This window comes from Chelonia mydas, chromosome 1 (genome assembly GCF_015237465.2).
Source record: "Chelonia mydas isolate rCheMyd1 chromosome 1, rCheMyd1.pri.v2, whole genome shotgun sequence".
In the NCBI taxonomy this organism is placed as follows: Eukaryota; Metazoa; Chordata; order Testudines; family Cheloniidae; genus Chelonia; species Chelonia mydas.
Genome location: NC_057849.1, coordinates 302326276 through 302346613, shown reverse-complemented (window position 1 = coordinate 302346613; position 20338 = coordinate 302326276). Strand labels below are relative to the sequence as shown.

The 20338-nt window shown below is 42.2% G+C and overlaps 1 protein-coding gene across 1 annotated transcript in view; it reads left to right on the top strand.

Moving 5' to 3' along the window:
* CTTNBP2 (cortactin binding protein 2) overlaps window positions 1-20338 on the top strand; it is a 197079-nt gene that overhangs the window by 64353 nt on the left and 112388 nt on the right. The window contains 2 exon segments of the mRNA XM_037888921.2: window positions 3937-4161; window positions 18292-19951. Coding sequence (XP_037744849.1) covers window positions 3937-4161; window positions 18292-19951 — 1885 coding nt within the window.

The following is a 20338-nucleotide window of genomic DNA, read 5'->3' as shown; positions in this document are numbered from 1 at the left end:
ACAAATACACCATGACTAGTCAGCATTTAGTAAAATTCCATAGTTACCTGCAGTGCAAAACTTCCAACTAGCACTTACTTAGAATTTGGAGCCTTATTTTGAAGGCAGTTCTTGGCAACTCAAGAATTTATTAGATAAATTATAATACATGGATGTTGGTGCAGTGGAGAGTCTGTGTACAAGTCTGATACTTTCAGTGGGAGAAGTATACATTCTATGTATGACTGGTCTGTCCGTAGACATGCTATATTTTAACATGAAAATGTTTTATCATACCAGTCAAATGCTAATTACTTCTTAAACTGCTAAAAATTTCAACTGTGTAAAGCTAAATATAAATCATGTATAGTTATAAATAGTGACCTTTCAATGTATTGTGCTATTTGTGCTGTCTGTACAGTAAATTGTTTAGTGTGTAAGAGATAGCATGCTCCCGAAGTGATAAAGGTTTCAGGATTTAGAAACACCAGGTGTCTGTGAGTCACAAAGCTGCACTTGTTTAGAAGCCAGCAAAAGCTATCCTTGTAATGAAAAAGAAAACACTTCTGGAGCAAAAGAGCTAATTAGCAATTTTTGGGGGTAATTGTTAAAGTAAAGTGTACTGATTTAAGTCATCTTTCATTTTGATAATAAGAAAAAGGGCAGTTATTAGCTTTTAAATATTGGCCTGAAAAATGGAACAGTGGAGTCTATCTCATTACAGTCTATAAAATGACAAATTGTATTTAATATACTTTCTGCCTAACACACATTTAACTTTTTCTAAATGCAGGGAAACAGATAATTTCTTGGAAGTTGATCTGCTTTTTCCACTGAATCTGGCAGATGATTTCTAGAAACCTACAAAGTAGTGTGTATTTAAAAAAAAAAAAACCCTGAAAAATGCATTTAAAAATATTTCTGTACGAATGCTATCTGTGCAGGCCACTCCTTGGTCTTAGTTTCCTAGCCTGGGAAAGGTGGAACTCTCCATGCACTTCAGGATTCCAGTCTCCAGTCCTTTGTTGAATTTGCCTTGGCATTTTGGCACTGTTCCCTCAGTGCTTTTTGACACTGTTGTATCAGTGTTAGCATTTTACCTTGGAGTTTCATTGTGATTGTTGTTGTCTTCATTTGAAACTTCTTGCTTTGAATTACTTATATATTTCCAGGTCTTTATGGCATACTGGCCAGATTCCAGGAGTATGGAACAAGCATGCAACAAGCATGGAGCTTCTGGCATAGAGTGCCATCTCATAGATACAGTGGGAGCCTCTGCATCAAATTTGCTGAGTGACATACTGACATGCTGCTGGCAGAAAGGGCTGCTGGAGTCCTTGCATCCAGTTCCAACCATCTGCTGATGTATCCAAAACTCCTTGCTGGGAGCACCAATGGAGTTCCTATGTTGAGCTCTGGTCACTGACATATCCTGGGTGTGTGCATAAAGCACAGATGGGAGGCCCTGTATTAATCTCTGGCTGCTCGCAGGTGCACCCTAGTTCAGCCATTGCATCTGGACTGCAAGTGCAGAGCACCAATGGGGAAACTGAGCAGTAGATCAGTTTTGATGTTTTAAGTATTTAGTAATCCTTAGCAATCTCAACATTGACAAAATGCTGTTGCATTTAGGTCATCTCTTGCCTGAAGAGCCATTTGCATTTGTATATGAAGAGCTTAACCTTGATTCTGATGTCCTCGGCAGCCTCTGTGACAATTATCTTTTTATTGAACCCCAGATACATTAGTGGAACAGTTGAAATTGATGCTTTAATGAGTGAAGCAGCTAGCCTACGGAGTGATGGCTTCTGCTTAGTAACAGCAGATCTGATGCTTAGTATGTTTCTGCAGTGGTCCAAAACCACTCCTTTATGAGGATGAGGGGTATTCTTACTCAGAGGATTTGGTTTTTTTCATACAGGTCCTACGCCTCTTCATACTAGAAACCAACAGTACTGAACAACTTACAGACCTATGGTGGCCTGAAGGGTGATCCTACTTCAAACAAGTAATCAGGCCAAATGGTTCTTGACATTCTTACTTGCTATGTGCCTAAGCAGAGGGAAAACGTTATCATGCAGACCAAATCTTGCCCTGTTTCCAGTCTTCTTCTGGCATCCCACAGGAGATCATATTTGCAAGGCATAACTTCCCTGTCCTCTGTGAAGAGGCTCAGATACGTCTTTCTACCAGTACTTATGGTAGCAAAGGCAAACCTCAAGAGATTAAAAATACAAGCATTCAAATAGGACCCACATTGTAATGGGATCTTATTAATTGGCCAAGAGTTCTTATTTTTTCATCAGTCTAAAAATCTGCTCTTGGATAATCACTGAAAACGAGGGCATCTTTCTCCATTCCAACCAAGGAATCCTCTTCCTGACAAATGTGGCTTCTGAAGAATAAGGCTTTGCAGGCCTGGTGTGTCTGAGCAGATGGTCTGATTTTCCTGACTTATCAGAGATCCCCACTGGAGGGAACACAGTATCAAACAGAAAAGTATCAAACAGAAAAGGTTTGTAACTGAGCTCCCTTTGTCCTCACATATGTACTACTTCCTTTGTTATCGCTGTCTAACTCAAAGTCTACCTTAACTTCTCCTAGGTCTATTTGACAAATATTTTGCACGTTCAGGGACTACACTCAAGCAGACTAGTATCTTTACAACCTCTCTTCAGATACTTAGGAGGCCTGATGCTTTTCAACCTCCAGCCATACATTCCCTTGTGTCTGAGGTCTTCTTTGGATCTTGAGTAAAATAGTGAAAGCTTTTCCTGAGCCACGTTATCAGACAAATGTCAGGTTTTCTTTCATTTAAGTTCACTTCCCTGCTAGCAGTGAATGGCTCATAGTGGTATTGTGCTTATAAACTTAGGCTGTGTCTACACTGCCACTTTCAGCACTAAAACTTTAGTTGTTCAGGGGTGTGAAAAAACACCCCTGAGTGACAAAAGTTTTAGCACTGAAAAGCGCCAGTATGGACAGCACTTTATCACTGGGAGCCGGGCTCCCAGCGATAAAGCTACTACCACTCGTTCGGGGTGGGGTTTTTTTATCGTCGGGAGAACTCTCCCGGTGATAAAGCATGTCTACACTGCCCACATCACAGCATAGACATACCCTTTGTGCCTATTTCTGTACATACCAGCTTTTTCAGAATAAGGTGGGGCTACAAAATCTTTCAACATCTCTTCTCCAGATGGGGATGGGCTCCCACCTTTGCCTGTTATCATGCCATCTTTCGCACATCCACATGTCCAATCCTGTGAAACCTCAATTCACAAATTCAGTGGGAAAGGTTGCTGATAAAGGTCACTAGAGGTGGATATTGGCTTTTAGGCAGTCCACCCAAATTTCTGGTTTTGTTTGAGATCCATGTGCTGCTGTTACTGCATTGTATTCAGCTATGACTGAGCTAGAGCTCTGGGACCCTCCAACCCGAACCTGGAAGTCTACACAGCAGTGAAACAGACCACAGCCTGAGCCAGAGTGGAGTGGTGTGGGCCAGCTGCAGGTTTTTCTTTGCTATGTAGACATACCTGAGTGTCATTCTTTTTGTAAACTGAAATTTAAAATCATTCTACAATAAAAGAAATAAAGGGTTTTTTTTCCTTTTCCCTTCTTTTCTTCTGTGCAAATCAGCAACTTTATAGGTTCTTCCTTCTATGGTATTCCTGAAACCATTCCAGAGAATTTAAATTTCTGTAGTCAAAAGGAGAAGACTTTGTTTGCTTACATGATACACTACTTTGATAAAATAAAATCAAATCTCTGTGCGTAATATATCTGACCACTTCTATTTAGATATAAATTATGAATAAATGTGCTCATACAGAATATTTTTTACAACTGTAAGTATTTATTGTCCTTCTCCTTTAGGTTTACAGCTGTTGTGTGTATGGATGTACTCTGAAAAATCCATTAATTACTGTTTTTGTTTATCTGTTTATATTTTAGGCGCGGCGGAAGGAGGTTTTTATCCAGGAACGGTATGGGAGGTTTAATCTTAGTGACCCATTTCTGGCTCTGCAGAGAGACTATGAGGCAGGTGCTGGTGGTAAAGAAAAGAAGTCCATCTGTACCAACCCCCTCTCCATTTTAGAAGCTGTCATGTCTCACTGCAGAAAAATGCAAGAGAGAATGTCAGCTCAATTGGCTGCTGCTGAAAACAGACAAAAGAAGGTATCACAGCTACTAACTTTTTAAGATTATTATCCACTTTAGTATTGTACAAACACTAATTGCTGATGGTATTTTATGTGCAGATTGCTGTTCCGTGAATTAAGGATTGCGTATGAATGAAATAAGGTTTAACTCTTACAAACCCATGAACTATTTATCTCTGCAGTACTAGCTGTGCTGGGTTAAAGGAAAGTACCACATTTGAACAGATCTGTTGTTTTGTTTTTTTTTTAAATCCAACCCTGTTTCAGCCTAAAATAGCTGCTTTTACATAATTTCTGCTTTAACTAAACAGCATAAAGTACAGATATCATTTATTGATGTGTGAAATGAGGACAGAGTAACTATAAACCAAGCAGCTCTGTTTTTAATACATTAGTAAATAAATTTCTATTTTAAAAACAAAGCGTATTTCTGATCCTTTAAAACATTAGGAATACAGAGAGAATTCTTTTGGAACTAACATAACAAAAAAGGATTGCTGTCATACTCAAAAAGAATTCTTTCCCATTTTGAAATTGTGTTGTTGATGTGCAACGCAGGGTACATATCCACTGTTATAAAAGACCTGTGGCTGACCCAGGTCAGCTTACTTGGGGTTATGGGGTTCGGGCTGTGGGGCTATAAGACTGCAGTGTAAGTGTTTGGGCTCGGGCTGGAGCCCATTCCTTGGGACCCTTCTCCCACAGGGCCTCAGAACCCAGGCTCCAGCCCGTATACACTGCAGATTTTTAGCCCTACAACCTGAGCCAACTGACCTGGGCCAGCTTTGGGACTTATTGCCGTGTAGGCATACCCTCTGACAGAATTTTCTGCTCCAGTGTCTCTGCTTTGTGTATGAAGGAACATCTGATAAACCATTCTTAATAAATTCTGTATGCTACCGTAAAAATCAAGGGCATGTCTAAGCTATATCATAGCTCTTAACAGTTTCCTTTTCTGAGGTTACTGGTGCATTAGATTCCAAGCTTGTCCACGAAGTTTTCTAGATCATCTTCCATTAATATCACAGTTTTTTTTCTTCAAATTCTATTCTCCAGCATAATTTACATTTGGCTCTCCATTAGTTTCTCGTTAGGAAAACGATTGCTAGAAATGAGAAATGTAGTACCACATTTTAATGAATAATAATTGCATAAGAGATGTTTTTATCTCAAAAAGTTATGGAGTGAAAGGGTCTGGAACTGCAGTACTCTTCTCTGTGAATTCCTTTGAATAAATTAGGCCAGGTCTTCACTAGAAATTTGTGCTGGTTATAGTAAAGTTGGGTAAGGTGTGTATTGGGTTAGGGGTTTTTTTGGCCATTTTTTTATACTAGCAAAAACCCTGGTGTAGACACATTTATACCAGCATAAAGGTACTTTTCCCTATATTGTTTATTTTACTTTGGGGACTGGTATAAGCTATATTGGAAAAAGCACTCTTTTCTGACAGAATAAACTGTGTCTGCGTTAGGTATAACTAAGCATGCAAACCTGTTCTAGTGTATTTAGACTATATGTTCTTCTATAGACTATGCCACTATATAAATCCATGGTACACCTATACCCTGAATACTACATGCAGTTCTTCAAGTAGATGCAGCAATGTATTTCGTATAGGTGTGCATGTGACCAGCGGATCAGAGCCAGAGAACTTTGCCTAGCAGTTCCTGAAGGGGCAGCGCTCGCATCTTGTGGCCATAGCCCCTCCCCTGGCTATATGAGGTGGCACCGCCCCCTGCCCCCGTTCCTTTTCACTGCCTGAGGCTGGAGTCAGAGCTCTGTGTGGTTTTCACCTCACAGTCCATTCTCACTGGCTGAGAGTTCTCTTTGTATACAGTTATATAGTTAGTACCCTTCTTAGTGTTAGTTTTAGTTAGGACCAGTTATGGACCAGTATATAGGCAGTCTGGCCTAGCAGTCAGAGCAGGATTCAGGTCTAGTGGGTGGAGCAGGATTCAGGTCTAGGTTGGGGAGCTAAGTCAAGGGTGAGCACCAGAGTCAACTGCCAGTTAGCAGAGCCAGGGGTCAAGGAAGAGAGAGAACCAGGAGTTAGAGCTGAAGTCAGATGCCAGAGCCAAGAGTCAAGCCAGAGTCAGGGTCAGAAGTCAGAGGCTGGGATTGAAGCCAGCACTGGTCACTGAGGATTAGCAGCGATTCATAGGGACGGGGAGAGGCAAGGATCAAGCACGGAGCAGGAGCAGTATGGGAACAGGAGTGAAGGTGGGAGTAAGGCAGGATCCATAAGGAGAGCAGGAACAGGGTTGGGTGCAGGAGGCAGGCACAAGCAGGGCCCAATGCAGCCACAACAGGAAACCACCTTGTTGCTCAGGCAAATTTCTTATTCTTCCTCCTAGCTTAAATAGCATAGTTATACCAATCGGTGGAGCTGGGTGATCCTGCAGTCAGAGTTCCCATGGGTTGTGCCTTGGCTGGGGCTATAGCTTCTCAGCCCACCTGATTTCAGTAGCCATTGGGTAGAGCCAGGATGTGGTAGCCTGCTGCAGTGACTTAGGCTTGCGTTCAAGACTCGGGACATTACAGGACCCTGGTGGTGACCTGACCTGGGTTCAAACGCTGTCCATCATGGGGTGGGGGAGATCTCCACTTGAGGTGCTTGCTCTGTTTGGGTGAGGGTCACACCAAAGAGCAGTGTTCAATTTCCAATATTTCACAACATGGACTCAGGTGTCTAGAGACCTTTGTTTGAAGCAGCACTTCCTCGAACAGGCCATGGGACCTGTTTCAGCACTGAGGCCCACATTGGATTGGACGTTGTCCTTGGGCTCAGTGAGTGATGGAACCCCGATCTGGGGCTGGTGTCTCCCCTTGAGTGTGCTGAGGAAGAAGTCTCAGAAGACCAATCAGGACCACTCCAAGTCTTGTGGAGACTCCTCTTCTTCCACTAAGAAGAGTACATACAAACTGGCACCGTGCTATTGCCGGCATGTGGAATGGATCAGTCCTTCAAACTGCTCCCCAATACCATGTAAGGATGTGCGGGAGCCTGTATTGTTGACTATGGTTCTGATCTGGATGTGTCTGTTGAGTCTGGTACTGAGGACCTTGATATCGGCACCGGCTGTCTGCATGCCGGCAGTGTGCAAAGTGGCAAAGGATCTACTCTGCCTATTGGTTTTGGGCTCCCCTCTAGTCCAGGACTTTGCCAGGATTATGGCATCCGCTGTCTTGTTGGCACCATCTGGGAATGTCACTGAACCTTTGGGTCTCTTAGCATCATAGCCTGATCTTTCCCTGCCACAGACTGCTGAGTTGAGGCCGGCACTGGGCATGGCACCAGTGCGCTTCTTGGAATCAATGTTGCTTTGGCGGCAGTCCCTGTCTTCCACCTCAGCCCCGTAAGCTGCACCAGCACTGCGGCTGACTTCAGTACTGACACTGCTCCCAGCATGGGAGGCAACTATAGTGTATTTGGTGCCAGCCATGCCACTTCCATTGTTAGCACCAGTATCTCTCCCCTCTTGAGTGGCTGATGAGTTGGGCTGGCTGTTTGCACCCTTTGCACCCCTGGCCCCACCCTTGTCCTCAGAGACCCAGGGTTCCTTGGGATCCAGGTTGGGGTTTTCCTCTTGCTCTCCATCGCCTGATCTGCATAGAGTACTGTTTTCAGAACAGCACTGATACCAAGATTGCAATCTTCCCATAATATGGATGGGACACCTGGCCTAGAGCCTTCTGGTCACCAGTGTCACTAATGTCCTGTCCTTATCCCCAGGGACCTCTATGAAATCTGTGGGAGGTTCTTTCATCTTGGAGGTTGCACTCCAGTGGCTGCAACCGATGATCTGTCACAAACTCAGGCATTGGATGAGAATCTATGGTGTCTGCTGGAGTAACGCGTCCTGGGTTCAACAAGTCAGGGGCAGGACCCATCCCCTGGCACAGTTAGCTGCTTCTTCATCATCTTGTGATGGTGTGTTGGTGTCCGGTTCTTCTTCCCCCTCAGTGCATGATGACTTCAGGGCCTATCAGGACCTTTTGCAGTACGTGGCTGCTACTTTGGGCATCCAGGTGGAGTTCTTGTAGGAGAATACTCAAAAGTTGCTGAATATTCTCCAGCTGCCTGTTCCAAGGAGGTGGCCCTCCCTATTAATGATGCACTTCTAGAGGCTGCAAAGTTTCTTTGGAGTACACTGGCTTCAGTGCCGCCTGTGGCAAAGCCTTCAGAGAAACACTGTTTTATTTCTATACAGGATTTTTATTCCCATTTGGACCATAATTCCCAGGGAGGAATTCAGAGCCTTTGTAGCTGAGGGCTGTCTGGTGGCCAAGATATCTTTGCATTCAGCTTTGGACGTGGCTGATGGATCGGCCAGAATTATGGCCTCAACGATAACCCTGAGGGCTGCAAAATTCTGGCATTGCACCCGACATACAGCAGACTATTGAGAACCTGCCCTTCAATGGTCAGGTGCTTTTTTTTTTCCAGAAAAGATGACTGATAAAACTCTCTGCATTCATTTAAAGACCCTTCAGCCACCTTGCGCTTGCTGGGAATATGTACTCCAGTAATGCAGAGACGCCATTACAGCGCACTGCAGCAGGAGCTGCAGTACTGCCTGTAGCATCGCTGTGGGCAGTCCTTCCCTCCTCTAAGGCAGCATGACAGTTTCTTTCCACTCCTCTCCCCTTCCCTCTTCAAGGACCCTTCTCATGAGATGCTTCTCCTCAACCAAGTTCCCAGCTAGCATTCAGACTGATAGAGGAAGTTCCTCCGTAGCACTGGGGTCAAGGCTTTTATTTCCAGTAATTTTGGTTCCCAATCAAAGGAGGAGTGAGGCCCATTCTTGATCTCAGCAACTTCAACAAATACATCAGATATGTGAGATTATAGATGGTCACTCTGTCAACTATTCTCCCCATGTTAAATTACAATGACTGTTTTGCTGCCTTGGATCTTCAGGATGCCTATTTTCATCTGGCTCGCTTGTTTTCTAGACCCCCTTTATGGTCATTCATGCCACCACCGCACATGACAGTGGAATCTGTTTGACAGTGGAATATCTTGTCACTGACCCAACCAACTGTTCACCACGTTTTCATCTGCCAATGCACCTGTTGTCATCTTTGAACCGGTTTTGAACAGAACAGGGCAACTGTGTGGACAGTCTCTTTAAATGGGGCTTTTCTAATGACCTGCAACACAGCTACCATCAACTTCAGACTATGTCACGTCATTGTCGAGTGCCCTCTGACTTATTTCGATGGTGGGCTACTGGCATTCCACCTGCCTCATGATGATGTCATTAAATGGCTGGGCACATTGTGCATACGCCGGTGATGTGGCGATTGTCCTGAGCCACAGAAGATTTCTCTGGTTTGTCATGGTGAACCATCATTATCAGTACACCATAGTCCCCTTTGGTCTGTCCTCTGCCCCTGGATTTTCACCAAATGTATGATTGTAGTGACAATCTGAGGATATCTCAGGAAGAGGGATATCCCTGTCTTCCCATACCTGGACAATTGGTTGCTGAGGAGCAGGTCCAGAGAAGAAGTTCTTTCTTATATGTCACATGATGCTTATGTGATCGACTGAGCTTCATCTTAGACAGTGGGAAGTCAACGCTGGTCCCGACTCAGAAAATTGAGTTCACTTGGGTCCTAATAGATTGTACGAGTTTGAAAGTTTTTTTGCCAACTGACCGTTTTCACTCCATTCGCCACCTTTGTCTGGATTTGTAGTCTCACCCTTCCCTCACGGTTTTTATGTGCCTAAGGCTGTTGGGTCACATGGAAGCATGCATACAGGTGATCCAATTTGCCAGGATGCATCTTCGCCCTCTTCAAAAGCGTCTCAGGTCAATTTATCGTTCAGTCGTTCACCCCTTGGACAAACTGGTTTGGTGCCCTCCGCTAATCCTGTACTCCTTGTAGTGGTGGACAGTGTTCCCTTCACTCAGTCCCCACCAACCAGGACTGTTATCACCGATGCCTGCCTAATGGACTGAGGAGCGCATTTGGGGTTGCTGAAAGTTCAGAGTCTGTGGTGAGACCAGGAAGCTTCGTTGCATATCAACATTCTGGAGCTTCAGGAAATCAGGCTCTGATGATTCTGCATCAAGGAGAGCATTACTCTGATAGCCGATCATTTGGCTGGGGTCCAGAGTCAACTTGTGGATCATCTCAGCAAGAATTTTTCCCTGGATCATGAGTGATCTCTGAAGCCAAGTGTTCTGCAATTCCTCTTTGCAGGATGGGGTATCCCAACAATCAGCCTGTTTGTCATGAGGGACAACAGGAAATGCCATATGTTTTTCTCCCAGAGGAGTCTCAGTCTGAGCTCTCTGACTGTTGCCATCCAACTCAGCTGGCAATCAGCACTCCTGTATGTTTTTCCTCTGATCCTGATCATCCGCAGGTCATCCTCAGACTGAAAGTGTCCGAGGCAATGTTGGTTCTCTGACCTTCTTGCATTATCAATTTGGCCTCCCAAATGCCGCCTTCTTCATCCCAGCCTCCTGACTCAGACTTATGGTCAGACTTGGCATCCCGAATTCAGCTCCCTGCATCTCACTGTGTGGCTGCTCCATTAAATGAGGAGGAAGAGTGATGTTTGCAGGCTGTCAGACAGATTCTATTCAATAGTAGAAAGCCCTCTACCAGAATGGCTGGTTCGGCCAAATGGAAGTATTTTTTATGTAGTTGTTGGTCCCTGGAGTTCAACTGAAACTGCCTTGTATGCAAGACATCTTGGAGTACTTGTTACTTCTTCAGTCATCGGGCATTGCACTTAGCTTGTTGAGGGTGAATCTGGTGGCAATTTTGGCATTTCATCTGCCCCTCCATGGAACATAGGTGTTTTCCAATGGCGTGGCAGGAATGTTCTTAGCAGCTCTGATGGGACCTCCATTCAAGCCTCAGGCATCTTCCCTTTTTACTCTTTTGTGTCAAAAAACTGCATTCAAGGTGGCAATAACATCTGCAAGGAGTGTGTGTGTGTCACAGGCTTTGATGGCAGATATAGAAGGGTACAGCTTGCTCAGAAAGGACAGTCAGGGGAAAAGGGTGTTTCCTTATTTATTAAAAATGTATACATTTGGATTGAGGTTGAGATGGAAATAAGAGACAGACCTGTTGAAAGTCTCTGGGTAAGGATAAAAGGGGTAAAAAGCCAGGGTGATGTCATGGTAGGGGTCTACTACAGACCACCAAACCAGGAAGAAGACATGGATGATCCTTTTTTTAAACCACTAACAAAATCATTGAAAGTATAGGACTTGGTGGTGATGGGGGACTTCAATTACCCAGACATCTGTTGGGGAAAATAATACAGTATGGCACAGATTATCCAACAAGAATGTATTGGAGACTATTTTTTATTTCAGAAGTGGAGTCATGGAATGGACTGTCTTAGCAATTGGCTGAACAAGAAGTAGGACTGAGTAGACTTGTAGGCTCTAAAGTTTTACATTGTTTTGTTTTTGAGTGCAATTGAGTGTAACAAAAATCTACATTTGTAAATTGCACTTTCAGGATGAAGAGATTGCACTACAGTACTTGTATGAAGAGAATTGAAAAATACTATTTCTTTCATCATTTTCACAGTGCAAATATTTGTAATGAAAAATAATATAGAGTAAGCACTGTACAATTTGTATTCTTGTTGTAATTGAAATTAATATATTTGAAAATGTAGAAAAACATCCAAAAATATTTAATAAATTTCAGTTGGTATTCTGTTAACAGTGTGATTAAAACTGAGATTAATCGTGATTAATTTAATTTTGTTTTAGTTAATCGCATGAGTTAACTGTGATTAATTGACAGCCATAGTATAATTCTATATGTAGGTATGTATTTGTCTTAAAACTTTATTGTAGGTAGCATGCGGGGCAGTATGTTTAACCCAGGTTACTAATCATATCCATTCTAAAGGATCTCATGCATTTGTCAAGCTGAGATTTTTCTTGTGTGCTCTAAGCCAGAGAACAATTTTGTTTTTCAAAAAGCTTTAGCTAACATAATGCAGGTACCTTTGAGGACAAAGAAAGTGGGAGAAATACACTTTTTTGCCATTATAAAAATCTTCTTCTACTTTTTTTGCCAGATTTATTGCCTCATTGGTTTTGAAATTCCAAATAGCAGATGAAAAAAGAAAAGGAGTACTAGTGGCACCTTAGAGACTAACAAATTTATTAGAGCATAAGCTTTCGTGAGCTAGAGCTCAGTTCATCGGATGCATACAGTGGAAAATATAGTGGGGAGATTTTATGTACACAGAGAACATGAAACAATGGGTGTTACCATACAGACTGTAACAAGAGTGATCAGGAAAGGTGAGCTATTACCAGCAGGAAAGCCGGGGTGGGGGAGGAAACTTTTGTAGTGATAATCAAGGTGGGCCATTTCCAGCACTTTACAAGAACAGTAGGAGGGGAAATAAACAAGGGGAAATAGTTTTACTTTGTGTAATGACACATCCACTCTCAGTCTTTATTCAAGCCTAAGTTAATTGTATCCAGTTTGCAAATTAATTCCAATTCAGCAGTCTCTCGTTGGGAGTCTGTTTTTGAAGTTTTTTTGTTGAAGAATTGCCATTTTTAGGTCTGCAATCGAGTGACCAAAGAGATTGAAGTGTTCTCCGGCTGGTTTTTGAATGTTATAATTCTTGACGTCTGATTTGTGTCCATTTATTCTTTTACGTAGAGACTGTCCAGTTTGGCCAATGTACATGGCAGAGGGGCATTGCTGGCACATGATGGCATATATCACATTGGTAGATGCGCAGGTGAATGAGCCTCTGATAGTGTGGTTGATGTGATTAGGCCCTATGATGGTGTCCCCTGAATAGATATGTGGACACAGTTGGCAACGGGCTTTGTTGCAAGGATAGGTTCCTGGGTTAGTGTTTTTGTTGTGTGGTGTGTGGCTGCTGGTGAGTATTTGCTTCAGGTTGGGGGGCTGTCCGTAAGCAAGGACTGGCCTGTCTCCCAAGATCTGTGAGAGTGATGGGTCATCCTTCAGGATAGGTTGTAGATCCTTGATGATGCGATGGAGAGGTTTTAGTTGGGGGCTGAACGCTAGTAGCGTTCTGTTATTTTTTTTGTTGGGCCTGTCCTGTAGTAGGTGACTTCTGGGTACTCTTCTGGCTCTGTCAATCTGTTTCTTCACTTCAGCAGATGGGTATTATAGTTGTAAGAACGCTTGATAGAGATCTTGTAGGTGTTTGTCTATGTCTGAGGAGTTGGAGCAAATACGGAGGTATCATAGAGCTTTGCTGTAGACAATGGATCATGTGGTGTGGTCTGGATGAAAGCTGGAGGCATGTAGGTAAGTATAGTGGTCAGTAGGTTTCCGGTATAGGGTGGTGTTTATGTGACCATCGCTTATTAGCACCGTAGTGTCCAGGAAGTGGATCTCTTGTCTGGACTGGACCAGGCTGAGGTTGATGGTGGGTTGGAAATTGTTGAAATCATGGTGGAATTCCTCAAGAGCTTCTTTTCCACGGGTCCAGATGATGAAGATGTCATCAATGTAGTGCAAGTAGAGTAGGGGCATTAGGGGACAAGAGCTGAGGAAGCGTTGTTCTAAGTCAGCCATAAATACTGTGGGGCCATGAGGGTACCCATAGCAGTGCCACTGATTTGAAGGTATACATTGTCCCCAAATGTGAAATAGTTATGGGTGAGGACAAAGTCACAAAGTTCAGCCACCAGGTTTGCCGTGACATTATCGGGGATACTGTTCCTGACAGCTTGTAGTCCGTCTTTGTGTGGAATGTTGGTGTAGAGGGCTTCTACATCCATAGTGGCTAGGATGGTATTTTCAGGAAAGTCACCGATGGATTGTAGTTTCCTCAGGAAGTCAGTGGTGTCTCGAAGATAGCTGGGAGTGCTGGTAGCGTAGGGCCTGAGGAGGCAGTCTGCATAGCCAGACAGTCCTGCTGTCAGGGTGCCAATGCCTGAGATGATGGGGCGTCCAGGATTTCCAGGTTTATGGATCTTGGGTAGCAGATAGAATACCCCTGGTCGGAGTTCTAGGGGTGTGTCTGTGCGGATTTGTTCTTGTGCTTTTTCAAGGAGTTTCTTGAGCAGATGGTGTAGTTTCTTTTGGTAACCCTCAGTGGGATCAGAGGGTAATGGTTTGTAGAAAGTGGTGTTGGAGAGCTGCCTAGCAGCCGCTTGTTCATATTCCGACCTATTCATGATGACGACAGCACCTCCTTTGTCAGCCTTTTTGATTATGATGTCAGAGTTGTTTCTGAGGCTGTGGATGGCATTGTGTTCTGCGCGGCTGAGGTTATGGGGCAAGTGATGTTGTTTTTCCACAATTTCATCTGCTGGGAATGTTAATGAAATTATTCTTTGAGGTGCCCTTTAAACTTACTTGATTCATTGTTCTGTATAAAAGTTTGTTGGGGGGGATCTTTAAGTGTATCTCCCAGTTCTCCCTCAATGTCATAATGCAGAGGTGGAGCTCAACTGAATATGCGGTCAGCTGGCATTAGTATGATTTTAAAGATATATCTTCACAGGGAAAAGGATTAGAGAGTGATCTATTACTTCTGTTAACAAGGGGCTTGACAGTCCTGATCCAGCTCATTAACGCTGTTCCCGCAAAGAAGATGACAAACCTTTCAGATACAAGCCTTATATAAAGATATTTTACAATAGAACGAGGGAAGAAAATGGTCTTTGGCTTTTGAAGAGTGGAGTCCTTTCAGCCAAGAACAATATTTGGAAGCAGGATGAAAGCAACCATTTTTGAAACTTGGATGAGAGCATTCCGGGGCTGCAAGCTGAGAACTAATTTTAGCTTGATGTGTCAGATAATAGACGCTGCTAGTTGACAGCTCAGTGTAATTAGATCAGTTGCATGAGACTTGAAACCAAACTTTCTTCTTTATTTACATATGCTTTGCCAAGTCATTATGATAAACATGCTTCATTTCAGCATTTTGGTTCCTATGCATAACAGTCTGATGTATTGCAGTATTAGCTGAGTAAAACTTTCTTGGTTCTTGGTGATTCTACAGTTTGAATGTTGATGAGGACAATGTTGCATGCTTCAGCTTATTCACAAGTTAGTTATCTATGAATTCATTGTATAAAAGCTATTATTTAAGGGATGGCTGTTTTCCTTTTTCCCTAGATATTAATTTGATCTGTGAGCTCTGGAGTGCCTATTTAAAGGTTCTGAGTTACTAGCAACTTGAGCTATATTAGATTATTATCTCTGTCTGTAACAACTTGAAAATAAGTTAGTTTTATTTCAGTTAACGTACAAAACCAACTTCCCTCCCAACATGCAGTAATGCTCAGTGTAATCTATTGTCTTCAGTTGGGTTAACGTAATATGGGTAGTCTGCAGAGGACTGAGACACTTTCTTATTGTAAAATAATCTACAGTGTCAGACTCTGTCATATGTACCTTTTTCCATGACTTTTTTCAGTCACTCTAGCAACATTAGTACAGCTGTTGCTGGAGAGGTTTGCACATAAAGGTGCTAATTCCTAAGTGGTAAAATTGAAATGGAATGACTTTTGCTGGACAAGGAGCATGATTTTCTGCCTGTGGTTGACTGTAACTGAAGTCTCAGGGACAGTCCTAATTGCAATCTGATAAATCACAGTAAATTAATATTTGCTGGTATACTCTCATTGACAAATGCTGCTGCTACTCTTCACTTAGCAGTGCCTTTGGATTTCCTATTATCCTTTTTATACTGCTATTGAATACTGTCTTGTTAATGAAGAGCAAACTAGTTTGGGCCAATGGAGGTGGGCAGGATGGGTTGTGTGATGCTGGGTGTTGCTGTTAAATCATCATAGGGCTCCTGTCACTAGTAAATCTAGAGCTTTAATTTTAGCCACTGCAGTCTGAGGACCTCTTTTGATATGGGAGATCAAAATGAAACTTGTAATGTAGGAGCTTGGTTAGTCATAATGTCTTTGTTTTAACTTGACCATCCTCATGATGATCAGGCACACCAATAAAATTTTACTGTATGTAAAACATCTACCACAGTTGTTAACATCTAGGGTGATAAGACGTCCCAATACTGGGGGCTTTGTTTTTATATAGGAATTTTAAGTATTTTAAGTATATTGCTGCTATTACCACCCCCACCTCCACTCCATCCCAATTTTTCACACTTATTATCTGGTCACCCTATCAACATCACATACACGCACTCTCCCTGCATACACTTTTTGCCCTCTTTCCTCCTCCCAACAAAGCAGAGGAAAAATTTTCAAGCAAGAGAACACTAATTATAATGTTGGGGAGTTGAGACAGCCTTATCATTTTACCAGCATTTCGTGAAGATTATCTCTCCAAAAGATTTACCTAACCTTCCTTCCCTTTTCAGAGTTCTCTGTTGTGTATCTGAACTGGACTTACCAAATGGGTAAAATGTAGCCTCCAAAAATGAGCGACAGCAAGTGGAATCAAACTTCTGACCTGCAGTCCTTTTCCCTGTTCTGTTCCCCTCCTGATGTGATGCAAGTTTCGTTTCCACTAAATATTAGATAATAGTAGAGGACTAACTGAACAACCCTAAGAAAAATTGTATTTATTACCTTTGAAACAAAATAGAGGCTAGTGAGAGAGAGCGAGAGAGAGAGAGCGAGCACACATGTAGGAATAAGGAAAACATTTCAGAAGCTGTTCAAGAAACTGTCAGTCTTCTACTGGAGGAGGACCTGGGATACCATTGGGTAACAGCAGGCTCCCTCAAAAAGTCATCATACTGTAATGACTTTCTTTTGATAGCAACCAAGGCCAAAACCCACTGACTTAAAGATGAAATGCTCCATATCCCATTACCAATCCTCTGGGCCATCTGTTTCCCCAGACTACAGTTTACATGAAATATATTCACTGTACAGTATCTTCTTACAACTCTGAAATGAGTGTCATTTATCATCTAGTTTAACATAAAATCCTTCCTACCTCTGTAGTAATCAGAAGTGCTGAAGTGAAGCAGTTATTCCAAGTGAGCTCATTTTAAGTATATTGCTGTTTGCTCTGACCCTCTATAGATCAGCTCTTAATCCATCTGTGCAGCAAACTGTTAATTGCTGGAAAGTGAAAAATTCTAGTAAGATGGAAGCAGGAAACAACTTTCTTACTGAAATCAGAGTGAAGCTTGCAAGTTTGCAAGCACTAGACTTTTAGTTGCCTGTAAATATTTTCCCAGAGTTGGTAAAAATATTAAACAAGTAAATGCACTTCAAAAGTGTAGTGGTTCTTGATCTTTCTGCACATGTACAGTAGGTAAGGTTAACCTCTTAATTTGTGGTGGTTATGGTGGGGTGAGAGGGAGAGACTTTCAGGCTGCATAGTAAGATCATAGGGTCAAGTTAAAGAAATTGTAAGGGTATTTGGAGAATGCAGAATTTTTTATTTTTTTTAGCAAGTCATTCAGATAAACAGCATAGGAAGAGGATGCTGCAGCATGGGAAGTGCTAGTTAGCAATTTTTGTTTGACATGTATATGAGGCTGATAGGGAAATACTGAAGTGGTTTAGGTTGTAGTGCCATCAGTAGAGCTAGGTGATGTTTTTTCAGTGAATAGTAAATTTGCTATATTTGCTATATTTATATGGGCAACGGGATGGATCACTTGATGATTATCTGTTCTGTTCATTCCCTCTGGAGCACTTGGCATTGGCCACTGTCTGAAGACAGGATACTGGGCTAGACGGACCTTTCGTCTAACCCAGTACGGCCGTTTTTATGTTATTTTTTAAAAAAGGCAAAAAAGGGTGAAAACCATATGAAAATGAAACAAAATGAAAAATCACAAAATTTTGTTTTGGATAACACAACACCCCGGAAATTAAACACAATCCTCTTACATTTAGTTTTGCTTTGGTTTTTTCGGTTTGCGTGTTTTTTGAAACTGAAATGATTTTCCCCCCTCATTCGTTTGAGTGAGTAACTGAAGAAATCAGTTTTGGTTTCAAATAAAATTTTTTCTGGATTTTTTTGGTTTAGTCCGCAAATATTCTAACATTTTGTACCTCAACTTTCATGTAATGGTAGAATACTGGAATTTGCTTAGGTAATACAGCATGTTTTTTAAAAGGTTGAAAGAACAGTGTCATGTTAAAAAACATACCAAGTTGAAAAGCTGTATTTTGTATGTTAATGAGAATTTACCTATACATTTTTATTTCAGTTGGAAATGGAAAAGTCTCAGTTACAGATGCTTGAGCTGGAGCATAAGAAGTTGTCTGCTCGTCTTGAAGAAGAACGTGGCAAGAATAAACATGTAGTATTGATGCTAGTGAAAGAATGTAAACAGTTGTCTGGGAAAATTGTAGAGGAAGCCCAGAAACTGGAAGAAATAATGTCAAAATTTGAAGAAGAAAAAAAAAAAGCTAATGAACTGGAGGACTCTCTTGCAGCTGAGAAACAAAGGAGTACACAAATGGAAGCTCAAATGGAAAAACAGCTCTCTGAGCTTGACACAGAAAGGGAGCAACTGCGTGCCAAACTTAACAGAGAGGAAGCACATACCAGTGACCTCAAAGAAGAGAGCGAGAAAATGAGAAAAATGATTGAGCAGTTAAAAAAGGAAAATGACTGTAAACCAAACCTTTCTCTCACTTGTAGAAATAAAGATAAGGGTTTTGTTTCTGTATCTGTTGGAACAGAAGTCCCAGCTTTAAGAACTATTGCTTGTCAGACAGATACAACGCTGACAGACATTAGCACTGAAAATGTTAGGAAGCTGCCTTTGACTGTGCCTGTAAAACCTTCGGCAGTGAACTCTTTGGTTTCTGGCAGTACAAAAACGAATGTATCCTCCAATGCAGCATTTGTGAAACCAGTCATTGATAGGCACTCTTCCTGTAGTGAACTGATTGTCCCATCCACAACTCCTGTTCTGACTCCAAGTCAAAACAGAATTGAGGAAAATGGGCCAAGTACTGGCTCATCACCAGATATAACAAATAACACTTCCCCCTTTCCAAGTAATGCTGCCGTCTCCGTTTCTCCAGCATCAAGTGTTGCATCTCAGAACTACCCACTAGCTTCATCTGTGCACAGTTTACAGTCACAGTCTGCGAACACTACTGTGCATCCAGGCATAAATCCTCGAGTCCAAGCAGCTAGATTTAGATTTCAAGCTAATGCTAATGATCAAGACCAAAATGGAAACACTACTCAAAGCCCTCCGTCAAGGGATGTGTCTCCCACTAGTCGTGACAACCTAGTTGCCAAACAGCTAGCTCGGAATACTGTCACCCAAGTCCTTTCAAGATTTACAAGTCCTCAAGCTGGTGCTACTTTGCGGCCTGGAATGTCACATTCAGTGGAAGTTGGCACCTATCCCCCAGTCGGTAGAATGGGTTTAAAGACTCCCAATGTATCAAGAATTGACAGAGGAAATCCTCCACCTATTCCTCCAAAAAAGCCAGGGCTTTCGCAAACTCCTTCACCACCACACCCACAGCTTAAAGTTATTATGGATAGTAGTCGATCCTCTAATATAGGTGTAAAATTTGACAGCAAAACCATGATTTCACCTCCTTCCAGTTCACCACAAGGAATCAGGGTAATAAATGAGGAAATTATTTCTAAGTCCTCACCTCAGCTGCCACCAAAACCAACTATAGATATATCTATGGCATCTGCAGGCTGTGCCATACCAGCCATGGCCACATCTCAGGTGGGTGCCTGGCCTTCCCAATCCCCTGGACTGAACCAACCTGCATGTTCAGAAAGTTCCTTTATCATTCCCACCACCATTGCCTGTAGCTCCTCCATAAATCCTGTTAGTGCTTCATCCTGTAGACCATGTGATTCAGACAGCCTACTGGCAACAGCATCAGGTAAAGGGATTGATATACTTCAAACTATCTCCCTCTAAGAATGTTCTCTGTCTTTTTCTCTGGGTCTATGTCATTTGCTTTATTTATCTTTTACAGTTTATCCCTAAACTGGTTTATCTTTTTTTAAAGTGGAAATTTACATGTATATTATTTTTTCCAAGTTTCAGGGGTATGGGAATTTATCTTACTTCATAATTATTTTGTTTTTAACAATGATCATAAGTCAGTTTCCTTTTAAGGAAGCCTTCATTTTAGTGTATCCTTAATAAGAGAATGAAAATTGATGTTTTGAGCAGATTGGCCATTCTGAGCTGATGTTCTGAGAAAATTCTGGAGTAATGATGTACTCCAGAAAAGGGAGATTCCTTAATAATACTTTTGGCTTTC